General features: G+C 43.9%; 1 protein-coding gene across 1 annotated transcript; it reads right to left on the bottom strand.

The window, feature by feature from the left end:
* Nucleotides 1–1,254: 1,254 nt before the first annotated feature.
* LOC133632936 (uncharacterized) lies at nt 1,255–16,638 on the bottom strand. Its single transcript, XM_062025786.1, has 2 exons — nt 13,915–16,638; nt 1,255–5,093 (listed from the first exon to the last, which is right to left on the bottom strand). Exon 1 carries the CDS (start codon nt 16,636–16,638, stop codon nt 14,824–14,826), a length of 1,815 nt encoding a protein of 604 aa, XP_061881770.1. The 3' UTR covers nt 1,255–5,093; nt 13,915–14,823.
* Nucleotides 16,639–17,626: the final 988 nt, after the last annotated feature.

Below are 17,626 nucleotides of genomic sequence, written 5' to 3'. Positions count from 1 at the left end.
ACCACCATTGGAATATATGCGGCGACTTGTTTATTCCTTATTTCTTGTGTATTTCTATTACAACAAGCTTGACAACAGAGAGAAAGAAAAACAAAAGGAGCTTTCTAAATGCAGGAACTTTTGTGGGGCATCTTTGTGCTGAAGAACGCTTATCGGTGGAACTATTTTGGATTGTTTTTCGTCATCAGTAGCCTTTAAACTATATGCAGTTTATTGTTGTTTATTAGTTTTTACAAAATTAATTTTGATACGCGATGCTACGAGAAGTGGACAAACTGCGGTATTTATGGAGGAGTAAGAAGCCGGACTCAAAGCAGCGACCTCAGCTGCTTCCTCCTCTGACTTCATTGGATAAATGTGGAAAAAGAAGGAGGCAGCACACGAGTGGAACGAAGGTAAATAACATCAAATATTAACTATTTACTTTATTACATGTTGTAAAAGTAGTCAGTGACACTCCATTTGTGTAGTTATTAGCCTCAACCTGAGTAAACAGGATGCTAATGCTAACGCTATAGCCGATGTGTTTGTGTTGTCGACGTGAGCGAAACCCTGACATTTATTATTTATATATTGTTATTTTCAGCTGAAATTGACCAAAAGAAATTGCCTAACCCTCATGAATTCAGCATTTACCGATATGACGACTTTCTGACTGTTTTGACATTGCGGACAAAAGCTTGACTTTTTATGAACAATTCGGTACACTTGATTTTATAAATCATATCGTTTTGTAAATTATTGCTTTGTATTTCAATTACTTACTTTTTAGGAAAAGAACAGTGATCTAATATTGTCTGTTTATTTACATGATATCAGTATAGAAATATTGTAAACCACTCCTCCATACGTCATCAGCCTGATTTGTAGAAACTACCCTGAACTGTGAAATGCGGTTGAAACACAACCACACACCTCTACAAGAACCTCTAGATCCAGGAAGCAGAGGTTCCAGGAATCAAAAGTTCCTGAACTTCTAGTGGAAACGAGCTTATGAAGAAGAGGTTACAGAAAAGATCACAGACAGGTTCAGTGTTGCCAACTTTGTTGCTATATTTAGCGAGTAATCAGAGCCCTATAGATACTGTTTTTCAAATAAGAAACTTCTGGAGAGTCAAAAAAATGAAAGCACATACAGTATTGCTCTTCTCAACAAGCACTTTTGCTGCTTTTGGCCCCTCTCCATCTGAAAGCACTCACAGACAGCTCTGTTGCATTATATTACATAAAGAAAGACAAAAAGAAGTGGTCGAAGGTTTGTTTTATATTTCCAAACCAATTACTTTTTGCAAATGCTTCATGGACAAATATGCAAACTTTAGATTACATCATTGTGTCACCCCAAATAAATCACCACCTTTACAAATAGATTGCAGCCCTGCAGGAATTACTGCTGATATCCTCCAACCCTACTTTATATGTGCTTGTGCAAAAGATACTTTCATTTGGGGTTTCATTGGTCGCTTTTCTAATTTTCAATTTAAAACAATAATGCATTGTGGAATGTACAACATTTTAAATATAGTATGGTGCAAAAAAGTCTAAAGACACTGGTGTCAAACACAAGGGCCAAAAGCCAGATTTTAACCTGCCACATCATTTTATGTGGCCTGTGAAAACCCAAACCAGAAATATCGCATGTAAAAAAAAAATTGTATTTAAATTTTAGCAGATTATTTAGTTCTTGTGTACTCACTAAACTTGGATTCAACATGAGTAAAATCACACATACGAATCCTTTTCTTAAAAAAATAAAATACAGTGGTACATTTGAATTTCTGGTCGGCTGATTTGTCATTTCAAAGTAGATTTGTTGGTAAATAAATAAAAAATGAAATACTCAAATTCGTAAAAAAATAATGAGGTGATTCTACATTTATGTTTTACTGTGACAAGCAGTGCTCAAAGCTCTGGAAACCATAACAACAAATTGGACAGCCCCGGTCTTAGACTGCCACTAACTTTGTAAAGTAGAAAGAAATGATCAAGGTTATATGAAAAATACATTAGCAATTATATGAAAACATATGGAAGAGGGCTAGTGCATGGGCCAAGGACGAAGGCATTACATTTTGAGGAGGATCTGGATAAAGGTGGAGGTATATGAACCTATTTTCCCCGTCCACACTTCAGAAACATAATAGCAGCACCCATCTGTTCATCATCCTCCATAAACCGGGAAGTAACCTGCTGACTAATTAACAAATACGACGCTCCAGTTTGGCCTTGGCAGAGGTCTTCACTCTACTGTCTCGTTAGACTTGCTTGTTGAAGCATAGTCTATGTAAGACTAAGACTTTTGGCCGGTACTTTATGTATTCCACACTTCATTCAAGACTGTGTAGGTATGGCATTTATTTGATCAGAAGTACTCATTTCAACAGATTCAATGATGATTTCGTCCATTTGAACTCACAGTAAGAGCTGCCCAGTAAAGAAGCTCATGTTCCAGGCAGCAGCAGAACTACAAAGACACATTTAAGCAGACGCTGGTGTCCAACCCTGCAAGAGGAAATGATCATTTTCTTTGCAAAGTGTTCTCAGGCAGTGCATTTGATGATGGTGACAGACGCCACAGAGAAAATGTAGAGCAGCAGATTTAAAAAGATCCATCCTGGCTGGCACTGACGGCACGGGTAAGGGCAACAAATGCGTATCCGTTCGCTTTTGCGCACATGGTATCCATCCGTCTGAGAAATGTGATTACAAATGAGAGTGTGAACGAGGCGAGCCGAGCGTCACAGCTGGCATGGCATCTGGCTTGGCATATCGCTGCCCGGCCTCGCCCGCCGCCTGCACCACGCTCTAATGTGGCTGTCGACAAGCCCATTAAGAAGCCATTACTAAATGCTCCGTCTCTGCTAAGCCTTCCAGGCCTTAGAGCGCAGGCCTGAGAGACTGCCAGCGACACGGAGAGGAGGAGTGGGCTGGAGAGACTCGAAAGAGAGGGAAGAAACAAAACAATTAAAGTTGTGGGGTGGAAACAAGGGTAAGTTTTTACCGGCACAAAAGGTCACTTGAAAGTAACTTAAAAGTGGTCATTTTTACGGTATTATTATGTATTCAGAGGTACATGCAAACTCCACACAGAAAGATCCCGAGCCCAGGGTCAGAATGTCATAAAAGAATATTGTTTAAATGATTTAGTTAAATGCACTTCAAAACCTCCAAAACAGTTTGATCTGAAGTCCCATCAGGACGTATTTTGAAGTGAAGTTTACCAGCGGCAGTTGGATTCTCCTCGCTCATCTTTGTACTGACGTATGCACTGAACTGATCATCGCCCGTATAAAAAGTGGCACAGGTTTACATTAATCTGCGGTTAATGTAAAGGAGCATATGCGGTCAAAATAAAAAGTGTGATTAATCTGGGTTTATATAAGATTATTGCAGTGATTTTGTGATTAATCACAAGAGTTAACTCTTTATTTTTTGACAGCCCTATAGTTTAAAATAATGGTAAAAATGCGGATTTTTTCAAGTATTTCATAAGAATCTTTTTTTTAAAGTTGTTTGTGAAAATCTTTAATATGAATTTACATACTGTAACTACACAAAAGTATTTACAAAACCCAAAACCAGTGAATTTGGCACGTCGTCCTTCCATCCATTTTCTACGGCTTCGAAAACAGAATACAATGATTTGCAAATCCTTTTCAACCTATATTCAATTGAATAGACTGCAAAGACGAGATACTTAAAGGTTTGAACTGGTAAACTTTGTTATTTTTTGCAAATATTAGCTCATTTCGAATTTGATGCCTGCAACATGTTTTTAAAAAAGCTGGCACAAGTGGCAAAAAAGACTGAGAAAGTTGAGGAATTCTCATCAAATACTCATTTGGAACATCCCACAGGTGAACAGGCTAATTGGAATCAGGTGGGTACCAAGATTGGGTATAAAAGCAACTTCCATGAAATGCTCAGTCATTCACAAACGAGGATGGGGTGAGGGTCACCACTTTGTGAACGAACTCAAGAAGAGTAAAGGGTGCACAAAGTTAAGTTGTTTATGAGTGCTTTTACTTAATTATCGGTTAGTAACTGTACCTTGTTTGCAAGATTGTTACAAACGGCAAAGACTTTCAAAATGTGCATTTAATTTTTACTATACTTATTTTCACCAGGTTTTGAGAAAATCAATGACTTGCAGTTCAATGAAACATTTAAAAAATGTTCCTGTATGACATTCTGACTACTAAATTGCATTTGTACATGGGGTATTTTCTTCAGCAAATTTTATTTATGCAAGCAAATAACCTGTGTGTGATTACAGGTTTAGACTGTAATTAATCTGATTTAAAAAATCACTTTACAGCCCTAATATTTTTCATGTATCTATTATTATATACTGTATATACTTGTAGTAATAATATGATTACAACATTTGAGCATTATGTTTGTGTTCAATTACAGTAAATCCTAAACATTCTTGCAACTTCATTTTACACATTAACAGTTTGAAGTCTTTTCTGGGGGACATACGCCACAATAATATCGTACCATGAGCTTAATACCGTGATAATATTGTACCGTGAGGTTTTGATACCGTTACATCCCTACTATTCACCCTTTCTCTGTTAAATGAGACAATTTAAGGACTCTCTGCCTCTCTCTTTCACCTCAGTGATGGGATGATTTCTAAGGGGAAGCCTCCATTCAAGATGATATTCGGAGACCAACATGATAAACGAAATAAACCACATATACAGACGGGAAGGGCGTGCTCTAGAGATTGCATGATGGCTGGTGGTTAAGAAATGTTTGTGAACCTGTTTTTTTGGCCTCTTCTGAATGCTCCTCTACCTCTGTTAGTGTAAAAAGTGAGGTAGAATGGAAATGGGATCTTTATGTAGTCCTCTTGCAGCAACCTTGTTGAGATCCGGCGTGGCGAAGTTGGTAGAGTGGCCGGGCCAGCAATCGGAGGGTTGCTGGTTACTGGGGTTCAATCCCCACCTTCTACCATCCTAGTCACGTCCGTTGTGTCCTTGGGCAAGACACTTCACCCTTGCTCCTGATCAGGGCCGGCCCGTGGCATAGGCCGTATAGGCAAATGCTAAGGGCGCCGTCCATCAGGGGGAGCCACGCCAGTGCTACAAATGTTGGATTAAAAAAAAAGAGAAAAAAGTTGGTACTATTATTTCTAAATACAAAAAATAATCCCACGTTAATTAAAATGCAAAGTAAAGCCTATCTAATAGAAATATTATTTGTTACAACATTACGCCCCCCCCCCCCCCATCCCCCCGCACGGTGCGCCCCCTCCCTTCCCGTATCATGACTCTTACCACATCAAAAAATCAACACAAGATGTCAAAACGGCCAAAACTGTCAGGTGCCCAGGGAAGAAAAAAGAGAAAAGAAGAGGAGAAAGGAGAAAAAGACAGAGGTAGCAGGTAGGTAACGTTAGCCTACATGAAATTATTTGTCTGTTACAGAATGTGATAGTAACCTGGCTTTTTAGCATTAAGCTAATGTTACATGATTCTGCAATTGCTAATCAATAAATAGCTAGTTCTGTTTTAACGTCGGGTTAATATTGTGGAGGGGGCTAAATTGTTATGGAAAATAATAATGTAACGTTAGGTAATTACAGTACTCCCACCTTACATTCCTCAGGGACATTTGTATTAGATCTTTTACGCAGGTGTTTTTTGTTTACATTGTTATTGCCTTCTGGTTAGCTAATGTTTGCCCTGCAGGTAATAGTCACTTTTCCACCCCTTTATATATTAGGTATAGTTGTAAGCCTAGTTGTTAAAGTGCACATCATTAATGTTAATTAAGCAATATCACATGAGGGAATGCTGTTATTTAATTTGAGCACTGCTGTGATTCAGTTAAAGATAATCATAACATAACATTCTCATATAATATGTTAATTTGCTTTCTTTAAGTAAAAAAAAAGGTCAAAGACAAAGCTATTTGGTTTCTTGTGAGTATATACACTTCACTGCCGATGTGGGGGGGGGGGGGGGGGCGCCTCCTAAAATCTTGCCTAGGGCGCCAGATTGGTTAGGGCCAGGCCTGCTCCTGATGGCTGCTGGTTAGCGCCTTGCATGGCAGCTCCCGCCATCAGTGTGTGAATGTGTGTGTGAATGGGTGAATGTGGAAATACTGTCAAAGCGCTTTGAGTACCTTGAAGGTAGAAAAGCGGTATACAAGTATAACCCATTTATCATTTATCATCCTTCAACACTGGTACAGCCAATGCTCTTAGTGGACATCGTTAGAAGTTGTCAAGCATCCTGGAGTGCATTCTGCAGTGAAGAAAGTAAAAGATAAATGTTTCACAAATCTGTAGGTAATATTTTGGCACATTGGTTTCACTTTACAAAATACAGTTTTTACTGAAAATGGATACAAACTGGGCAGAACTGAAAAAGGTAATCAGACAATCTTTCTCTAACATGTCTACTTTTGTGATGTATAAAAAGTGCCCCGGTGGGATTTGAACATTTCCCACAGTTCAGTTAAAATCATGGGTGTCGAAATTGGCCCGCCGTGTAATTTCACTTGGCCCTTGAGGCGATATCAAATTAACACTAGAGCTGGTCCGCCGATTATATACAGCGGCGGTGCCGCGGTAACACCGCATTCACCGCTAATTCTCATACTTGCCAACACTCCCGGGAGACTCCCAAGTTACAGTGCCCCTCCCGAAAATCTTCACGTCCGCTTTTCATCCAGTCCAACGAGTGCTGGCCCAGTCACATAATATGTGCAGCTTCTGCACGCACACACAAGTGACGTATACTTGATCACCAGCGATACAGGTTACACTGAGGGTGGCCGTATAAACAACGTTAACACTGTTAGAAATATACGCCACATTGTGAACCCACACCAAACAAGAATGACAAACACATTTCGGGAGAACATCCGCACCGTAACACAACATAAACACAACAGAACAAATACCCAGAATCCTTTGCAGCACTAACTCTTCCGGGACGCTACAAGGTGTGTGTGTGGGGGAGGTGTGCGAGTTTTGGTGTGTGACAGTTTGACCCCACACTGTCACTGTTTGACCTTTGGACTTCCTCACAGACCGTGCACATTTGTTGGGAAGCTCAACATGGACAAACTACAAACATTCAATCTTGTTAGCTAGTGAAAAGCATGTGCTCAACAAACAAATTGTTACCTGTCACTCACCATGGCTCTGAACAGTTGACTAAAAGAGTCAGGGTGGGGTTGAGGGCTTTATATAGGTGAACACACCTGCATTCACTAATTAGGCCAAATTTTGGTCGAACCATGATCTTCAAAGGCTGGGTGTTACAGAAGGACACTGGACATTTGAAAGTTGTGTTGTCTAAAGCCTGAATATACTGTGTACAAAAATGACTGCTCTACACATGCAAAAGTACTATGTAAATACTTTTTAGACATGTGATGGTTATTTACGGTGTAATTTACAAAATAAATTTTCTTAATTCCCCCTGTCAAATTGGTCCCAGCAAGTGGGCGGAGCTATGGGCTATTTAAGTTGGAAAATGCCGTTTTTCTGACGGTCTGCTGTCGGTCACTGCCAGAGGAGGTTCTCTGTCCTGAGCAGGAGTTTCGGTCTCCATGCATCATCTACTGAGGTGATTATTTTGATGAGATGTTGTGTTGTAACTGGTTAAATTAGTTTTGTTGATTGCTAATAGATTTTGCTAAATCTGTTTTCATTATTTAATTCTTTACTTTGACATATTTGATTATTGACCTTTGATTATGAATACATGTATTTTGTTATAATGGATGATTTACATTTTGATTATTTTTAATATGCTTATTTTGATGAATTATATAGGCCTATTTAACGCATGCAACTTTGAAATGTATTTAGAATATACATGTACTATATATAATATACTATACTAATATTGCCTCTGTTTATTACCATTACAGATTGTAGGTGCTTTGTTTTCCTGTCATTGTTTACCTTTTGACACTTTTTTGGGGGGATTTCAATATATGTTTGTAAACTGTTACCAACTGCGTGCCTTGCCATCCCTGATTTGAAAGTCTGGTTTGCAAAGGTGACATTACCTTCACCCGAGGCGGGGTGTGACATATGGTGGCAGTGGTGGGATGGCAAGCCGCAGAGTTTACAACAAATCTGGCAGAGGGAAGGCCAGAACTGGTTTGAGATCCCAAGTGTCGGAGGTGGCAATGACAGAGGAGACTGATGAGGTGGCTGGTCGAGGGGCCACGGCGATAAGGCTGGACCGGACGACTATGGCTGAGGAGCGTGAAGTTGTTTGGAACACAGAGGAGTCTGAAGAAGACGTCAAAGGTTTTGAGAACTCTGGGGCTAGGCATATGCAGCATAGGAAGGGTTCTGGGAAGGCTAGGTGGTCTGCTGAGCCACCAAGGACTGAAAGAGTACTAAGTGAACCTACCCTGGTTAACATGTTCCAAGAATTTTTGATTGGACAGCAACGTAGGGAAGCTATCCTAGTCCATGAACTCCAGGAGTTAAAAAATGTCTGTACAAGGCCTAGCCTAGATCACTCACTCACTAACCAAAATGCTAACCCTCCTGTTGATAGTCGTTATGAGCAGTCGCCCAAACCCAAACCTCGCCCACAGCCAACTCCTAGTCCTCAAGCATCGCCGTCCAGAGATTCCTTGCCACCTGACCATCATCTCTGACAAGGCCCAAAGATGCTCCCTTTCCAGCAGGGTGAGGACATCGAAAACTTTGTCCGCTTTGAGCGCATCGCTCGCACCTGGGGCTGGCCTCAGTCTGACTGGGCCTGCAGACTTGTTCCACTCTTGACCGGCAAAGCCCTGGATGCCTATTCTTTAATGGAGGAAGATGCCTCCAACGTCTACACTGACCTTAAAGAAGCCCTCCTTGCTAAGTTTGATATCTCTCCTGAGACTTATAGGCTCCAGTTCCGGTCAACTTACATTCCCCCTGGTGAATCTCCCAAGGAGACTTACAACAGACTCAAAGGTCTCTACAGAAGATGGATCAAGCCAGAGCAGTGTTCTAAAGAAGAGATTGCAGAGCTTTTCATTCTGGAGCAAATGCTTCGCTTGCTGCCCAACGAAATGAAGACTTGGGTCAAGGAACATGAGCCAGAAGACGGACTTACTGCTGCTAAACTTGCAGGCCAGTACTTGAATGCTCGTAAAGGACTCCGAATGCCAAGGCAGCAGAACAACCATGTAGCAGCCCAATGTGCTGTCACACCAAAGAGGTGTGCAGAAAGCAGGTGGTTACAGCACCTCAGGGGACAACAGACTGTTCCCAAGACAGAGTCCAGTGAAGGATCTTATCTGCTACCACTGCCAACAGCCAGGGCATCGAGCCCCAGTCTGCCCCTTGAAACAGAAGACTTGGTATGGCCAGAAAGCACGCCACAGGGTGCTACAGCCAGGTCAAAAGGTCATGCTCTCGCTTCCAACCTCAAGTCATAAACTGCTGGCCCAATGGAAAGGTCCTTACTTTGTGGTCAGACAAGCTGGTCCAGTCACCTATGAGATCTCACATCCTGATAAAGGAAAAGCATCCCAAGTGTACCACATCAACCTTCTGAAGGAATGGAAGGAGAGGAAATCCTCTGTGGAAGGAAAGGATGTCCAGGCCAGTCAAGTACCTACTCAAAGCAAGGAGTTGCAAGAGGAAAAGGTGATGCTGGCACGGGAAGTGAAAATGGAGGATGATGTGGAGGAGACAGATCTGTCTATGCTCACTACACCACAGAAACCTGATGTAAGTCACTTGTCTGCACAATCTGCCCTTAAACTCTTGCAAGTGTGTGAAGAATTCCCAGTATTGTTCAGTGGAAAGCCAGGAAGAACTCCACTAATTGAACATGTCATTCACTTAAAAAACCCAACACCTATCCGTCAGCACCCATACAGAGTGCCTGAGCGGATGGTGGAGCCCCTCAACCATGAAATCCAAACCATGCTGGATCTAGGAGTGATTGAACCCTCAAACAGTGAGTGGTGTAACCCCATTGTCCTCGTTCCTAAAAAAGACAACACGATACGAGTTTGTAATGACCTACGCAAAGTGAATGCCGTTTCTAAATTTGATGCTTATCCTATGCCACGTATTGATTAACTTCTTGAGAAGCTCGGCAAAGCTGTGTTCATCACCACCCTTGACCTGTGTAAGGGATACTGGCAAGTCCCTTTAAAGAAGGAGTCTAGGGAGTACACTGCCTTCCGTGGACCAAAGGGTCTCTATCATTACACAGTGATGCCGTTCGGACTCCACGGAGCCCCCGCAACCTTTCAGCGGCTAATGGATCGCGCTCTGCAGGGGTGTGGCCAGTTCTCTGCTGCCTAACTCGATGATGTGGTGGTTTTCAGCACTTCCTGGAAAGACCACCTCTCTCACCTGCGTCAAGTTCTGCTCCGGATCCATTCTGCCGGGCTCACTCTTAACACCCAGAAATGTGAGTGGGCCAAAACTGAGGTGTGTTACCTAGGTTACCATCTTGGCAACAGGCAGATACGTCCTCAGGTGGACAAGGTGAAGGCTATCCAAGACAGTCCTAGACCCCGGACAAAGAAGCAGGTCCGGTCATTCTTGGGGCTTTCTGGGTGGTACAGAAGATTTGTTCCCCACTTCTCTACCATCACAGCTCCTCTTGTCGAGCTGACAACCAAAGCATCCTCTAATCCAGTCAAATGGACAGAAAAATGTGAAACTGCCTTCACAAAGGTCAAAGCTAATCTATGCTTACAAAGTCCTGATTTCAACCAGCGATTCCTTGTTCAAGTTGATGCCTCCGGTGTGGGCCTTGGAGCCATCCTAGCCCAAGGAAAGGAGGGCGAGGAACAACTGCTGAGGCCCGCCGGAGACGAGGAAGGTGGCGGCCCCGTGGGAAGAGATGATGGCGGGGATGACAGCGGCCTGGGCTTGGCTGCACTGCTGCAGGTAGTAGACCCCCCTCCACTAGGCGGTTGCCAGACGCCGTCCACCACTGGGCGAAGGAGTTCCTGTTTGCCAATGTCCCCCGGTGCGAAAACCAGGGACGGTCGGAAGGGGACCAGGAGGAGGGAAAACGACATGTCCCTCGCCGAGTCCCAGCAGGAGGTCAGGAAGGACATCACGGTGGGCTCCACTGGAGCCTTTGTCGGACTGGCAGGACGAGCGGGTGCTGGAAGGGAGAGCAGCCGTGGTGCAGCTGCTGGAAGCTGCCTTGGAGCAGGAACGGGTGCTGGGCGCTCAGCCGGTGTTGGTCGTTGTGGCGCCGCGACCGGCGTGCGACGTGGGGCTGCGACCGGCGTGCGACGCGGTGTGGGAACCGGTGGTCGACGCGCCGGCACAGGCGATTGCCGTGGAGCCGGGACAGGATGCACAGCAGGCGACGGGGAAGATGGTGGCGGTGGTCGCGCCGGTCGGAGATCCGGAACCGGCTGCCGAGCCGGGAGGAGCGAAGGCGGCGGTGACCTAGCTGGTCGGAAAGCCGGAACCGGCGGTCGAGGCGGAGGGAGAAGGTCCGAGGTGTGGACCGGCTGCCAATCAACGGCAGGTGAGGAGAAAACAGTGCTCCGCGTAACAAACAGGAAATTTAACAAAATAAGAGCACTGACGGGAAGTAAATACAAAAACAAGGAAAACCAACAGAAATGAAGTGACCGATCGTCACAGTAGTCGTTGTTGGCTCACATGTAGCATGTCATTAATGGTAGTAGTTGTTAATGGTTAATGACCAAAATACATAAATAGTACATGTTATTATATGTGCCTGTCACTACATGACATACTTACAGCATGTACAGCAGGGGTCTCAAACACGCGGCCCGCGGGCCAATTGCGGCCCGCGAGACGTTATTTTGCGGCCCTCACCCTAATATGAAAGTTTAATGTTAGTGCGGCCCGCAAGTTTTAAATGAATGGCGCTTGACAGCGTGGTATAAGGCTCTCACAATATAGAGGGCGTGCCGTGATGGCACTGCCTTTAGTGTCCTCTAGAAACTGTCACCGCATCTTCTTTTTCTCCTTACTAACAGCGTGCCGGCCCATGTACATGTTGTATGAGGCTTCTGCAGACACACGCAAGTTGTTGCAAGACATACTTGAGGAACAGCCATACATGTCACACTGAGGGTGGTCGTATTTTATTTTATATATTTTTAACACGGTTACAAATATGCGCCACACTGTGAACCCACACCAAACAAGAATGACAAACACATTTCGGGAGAACATCCGCACCTAAACACAACATAAACACAACAGAACAAATATCCAGAATCCTTTACAGCCCTAACTCTTCCGGGCTACAAACCCCCCCCCCCCCCCCCCATCTCCCGAATTCGGAGGTCTCAAGGTTGGCAAGTATCCATTGACGTCACTTGCGTGATACAAGCAGAGAAACATTTTGCCGCTTTTCCACGACACCTGAACACGCTCTTCCTACCTCCCTCCCTGCCTCCCTCGCTTGCCCGCCTGCTCGCTCCCGCCCCCGTTGTAAACAGTCCGGGCGGGGAAGATGAGCGATCCAGTAGCTTCCAAAGCACTCCGCCGAAGGAGCGAGCGACAATACAAAAGTGTGGTGCACTGGACCCCAGCGCTGATACTCCGACAGAGAGTCGCTGGGCGAATCAGACGTGTAACACAATAGTGGTGATGTTAGCCCGTTCGGGGCTAATTGTGCTACCGTGACTGTAAACTCCACGGCGAGCCCCCGCCCCACCCCCCACCCTCCCGTTGGCACCAGACAGAGACGATTTTTGATGCAATATTTCTTTGTTGAGCACAGGGGCACCCCGACGTGTCTTATTTCATTTAATTTCATTTCATTTTTATTTATCTCCTTCATTGATGTGCATCTTTGATCGATAGACAATTATACCTCAATTATTCAATTATACATTTACACACCGATGCCTGAGAAGGAGCAGGATGAAGAAAAATCTTATATTTTCCTGCCCCCTTCAACATAATACGTAGTCTTACTTAATGATATCATATAAACAAACAATTACATCCAAATATAACGAAAACAGACAAAAAAACACACACAAAAACACAAGAAGTGCAAAACTTAATGAAGTACAAACCGAACAAAAAAAAACAAAAGAAGTAATATACACCTCACGGGATGATACAAAACAAATACAAAACCAGGCAAAAAATAAGTAAAATAATAAATATAAAGCAAAATATAAACACTTATGGCTGTCCATATGATCTTTTTGTTCTGTCTTTATATATTTTTTCAATTGGAATATATTTTTACAATCTTTTATCTCATTGTAAAGAGAATTCCATAGTTTAACCCCCACCACTGATATAAACATTTGTTTTAAAGTTGTCCTTGAATACTGATGTTGGAAATGACCTTTTCTTCTATGCTCTTCATTCTCAGAAGTGATGACAAACATTTTTTGTAAATTTGCTGGTAATGTTTTACTTTTAGCCTTAAACATGACACATAATGTCTGTCAAGTTCTTCCGGCTTTTTCCAAGCTATGCCCAAACTTGAAAGGGCCAGTTGGACTCAAAGGGACAACTCGATCCTTTTTCCTTGTGATTTATTAGTAGAATAGTAGAATAGTTAAATAGTGGATAGTAGATAGGGGAATAGTTGGGGTTGAATAGTAGATAGGGGAATAGTTGGGGTTGAATAGTAGATAGTGGATAGGTTGATAACCTTAATCAAACAGAACAAAAACACATTAGTGTTTCATAAACATACAACATAATACATGCTTTGCTTTTCTTTTAAATGAATCCAACCAAATTAATTTCCACTGACAATATGAATTAAATTAGATTTAAACAATCCATCCTAATTATATGAATAAACTTAAACATAACTGATACTTTTTAAATTTACTTTCAGTCAACTTAAACAATTTTGTAAACATCAGTGAAATTATCTTTTTTAAACTTTCTCCTCAGTACAAAACAAGCAATCAAGCACTTATTTCCCTTGGTTTCCTCACCAGTTGCGTCTTCTTAGTCCAAACAGGAGCTGTCTTCCTTCCTCTCAGCAGCATGTCAAAGGGGTGACTGACTGAAGAGCAAACATTTTGACCATGTGCTCTGAGCAGGTGGAGATGTTCAGCCCTCAGCTCTCACTGTTGCCCCTTCAGGCCTGGAGTGTGCTCTACAACTAAGTGGTGTTTGTGCTGCTCTGTACTTTGACTTGACACCTCCCACTTGACCTCTTGGTTTTTTAAACCCAAGGAGGTCACATCATCGTCTGTTCAGGCAAGTTTACCTTCAGTTTGCATGATGTAGTTCTTGTTCTTCAACTGGTATTAAAACAATGATCCGTCTGACGTCCCTGTGAAGAATGGTGGCCGGGATTTTACTTGAGTGCTGCTTTCGCTTCTTTTCAGCAGGTTTTGCAGAGGAGACTGGGTAGTTGGGAAAAGTCCTGATATTTTAGCTTACTTGAGGCTGAGCGTTTCATCAGAGTTCGCCACTCTCTGACTGCTCTCCATACCCAGGCAATGACTCGGATCAGCTTGGTCAGGCTGCTGAATTTCTTTATGTCCAGGATTCTTTGCACAGCAGATCCGGCAGGTGGTCTTCGGACTTGGATCTTGGACTCTTGTTCACAAGAACTGTGGTCATTTCTGACATGAGTAGGTTTTGGAGTTTTTGCTGTAATAGATGGGACATTATTGTGGTTTCTCTTTGCCTGTGCTCTGGTTACCACTGCTGTGAAAGACTTCCTTTAAAGCTTGTCAATGCTCGCTTTGGCATTCGCAGCAACCTCTTTGGCTGACTTTGTCGGCCACTCATCCACAGGGTGTTTTAGAAACTCTGGTCCCTCCTGCCACACAGAATCCTTTTTAAGGTCCTCTGGTGATGCTCGTCTTGTTATGAGATCAGCGATATTCAGGTCAGATCCATCTCCAATCTTCAAAAGACGTGGACTTCTGGATCTCTCCAACCCTGTTTGCGAAGAAGGTTTGATATCCATAGCTCTCCCTTTGGATTGCTCCCAGAACAGTTTGACTGTCCAGCAGATGGAGCCAACATTCAATTTCCATCCGACTGTGTTTTTCAATATACCTTCTGAGCCGTGTAGCAAAGACAGCACCACAGATTTCAGCTTTCACTGCCTCTCCTTTCTGGTCGATGGGTGTGAGCTTTGCTTTGGACTCTGTCAGTCTGACTTGGATGCCTTCTTCCGTCTCCCATCTGAGGTACACAACAGCTCCATAGCTTCTGTCACTTCCATCAGAGAAGGTTATTCCCCAGGGTTTTCCAATCTGATTGGCTGGTGTGAGGCTTCTGTGGAAGGTGATTTGGCTGAGGCGTGTGTATTCCTCAAACAGTGAGATGGCTTCTTCTCTCAACTTTCCAGACAAAGGTTTGTCCCAGGTGTCTGTGGTCAGAGCTTTGCTTCCGGCTGCTTCTTGAAAAGCTTTCCTGACAAGAATGGCACCTTTCTGCTTAGCAGGTGTGACAAGACCTATTGGGTCGTACAGGCTAGCTACCTGGCTAAGCAGTTGTCTTCTTGTCAGTGGATCTGGAGTTTTTTCTCTCACCTCTCCCACCAGGAGATTTTGGCCCATTCTCATCTTCTTCTTTCTTCTTGAGAAATTGATTGATGTCATGAGGTAGAGTCTGTCTTTTCCAACGAGGTATCCAACACCAAGGGCTTTGTTTTCCTCTTCACTCATCTGATTTGGGAGAATGAGGATCCTGTCCGATGAGGATTTCGGCTCTCTTGGTACAGACTCCCGCCTCCCACTTTGGCCTGATCGGACCCAAGGCTTGAGAAAGAACCCGCCTGACATTAGGATTTTCTCCACTCTTCTTTTGTTTTCCTCCAGCTGTTCCAGATCATTATGGGATATCAACAGATCATCAACATACGCGTCCTCTTCCACGATCCTACATTCCTCTTTCAGGTGAGCGAATATGGGCAGCCTGGCTGTCTCTCTCATGGCGAGTTGTGCGATGCACCCTGCTGGTCGATCACCGATGTTGACTCTGGTGATGGCATATTCCTCAATTTCTCCATCCTCAGTGTCTCTCCAGAGGAATCTGTGGAGGTGCATCTCCAGGTCTTCTAGCCACACAGAATTGTACATTTTTTTAATGTCACCAAGAGCAGCATGGACTCCTCTTCTGAACCTGACTAGAACTGCTCGGATGGGATTGAGGACATCAGGCCCTTTCAGCAGGAGATCATTCATGCTGCGTCCTTGGAACCTCTGGCTGCTGTTCCAAACCAATCGCACAGGTGTTGTAACTGAATGCGGGTTTGGCGCCACCAAGTGGCTGACGTACCACACTGGTCCTTGCCAGCCAGCAATGGTCTCTTTGGTGAGTTTCTTTGCCGCTTTCCTTGCCACCATCTCATGGACTTGAGCTGTGTATGCCACTCGCCACTCTGGTTCTTTCTTGAGCTGCTTCTCAGTTCGCAGGAAAGTGGCCTGAACTGCACTCCTGTTGTTGGGCAGCGAGGTTGGATCTTCAATCCAGGGATATTTCGTGTCCCAGTGTGGTTCGTCACTATGTGCATCTGCTTTGACATAGGTGAGGCCTTTCCTTATGATTTCCAGCTCTTTTTCCTCTTTTATAGTCATTTCTTTTCCTCCTGGTTGACAGTTGCCGCACCGGCATCCCCCACACTTGGGTTCGCAGGCGGCTCCAATGCTGTCCCATTTCCACCAGTTTAAGAACTCTCTGCCAGCTGTCGTCATCTTGGTTTCAGCAATCTCCTAATATTTCACTGCTGCAGTTCTCATAGACCGGACAAAGTGTGTTTTGGATCTATGCATAGCCACCTCCACTTCTTCAAAGAGGTTTGGATGTGCTCCTCCAACAGTCATTCCTAATGGGCTTTCCCAAAGGACCAGGTCCCCAATTACCTTTACTCTTTGTGGAGCGAGTCTTCCTTCACGGTGGCTGATAAGAAGCTCAATATGCTTTGGTCTTTTCAGATCCTTGAGGTTGATGTCTGGGAAGAACTTCCTGATTTGGTGAGGTTTGATTTCCTTGTGCACTTTGGCAATTTCATCCAAGCCATAGCATACAAGCTTGTGAGCTCTCTCTGTGCATGTGGGCGTCTTCACTCTCACCTTGAGAAAATATCTTCTGGTCTTTATCGTCATGGTCATTCCTCCAACTCCTTGGACAACAAGGGTGACCTTTTCATTTCGCAGGTCGAGTCTTCTGGCAGCTCTGCGAGTGATGTAGTTGGTGCCCGATGCCAGGTCAATGAGAGTTCCAATTTTCTGTCCTGCATTGCTAGTTACTTCCAACAGCATCAGAATTACTGGTAACTCGTGTGTATTTGCATCCATCACTCCAGGTTGGATCTTTCCAGCGCAGTAGGTCTTCTCCATCACTCCAGGTTGGATCTTTCCAGCACAGTAGGTCTTCACACCCACATTGGTGAAGGCCTTCCTGAAATTTTCAGCCATCTCTGGGGTGAGCTCAGAAATCAGCTTTTCTTGCTCCTCGGTGAGCGCTTGTCGTCTGACGTTGGGTCTTCCTCCTTTCCCAGGTTCTCTTCTTTTGGAGTCTTCCTTTAGGCAAAGAAAGAAGTGGTGGCCTGAAGAATTCCTGCAGTCCCTGTTTCTGCACAGGTAAGTATCCGTACACTCATCATCCTCTTCATGACAATTTAGGCACCTTTTGCATGCTCCTAGCTTTTCCACAGCTTTCACTTTGTCGCCAGGCTTCAGT

The sequence above is a fragment of the Entelurus aequoreus genome, linkage group LG02 (genome assembly GCF_033978785.1).
Source record: "Entelurus aequoreus isolate RoL-2023_Sb linkage group LG02, RoL_Eaeq_v1.1, whole genome shotgun sequence".
Classification (NCBI taxonomy): domain Eukaryota; kingdom Metazoa; phylum Chordata; class Actinopteri; order Syngnathiformes; family Syngnathidae; genus Entelurus; species Entelurus aequoreus.
The sequence above is the reverse complement of the archived record's forward strand: the minus strand, read 5'-3'. Positions and strand labels throughout refer to the sequence as shown.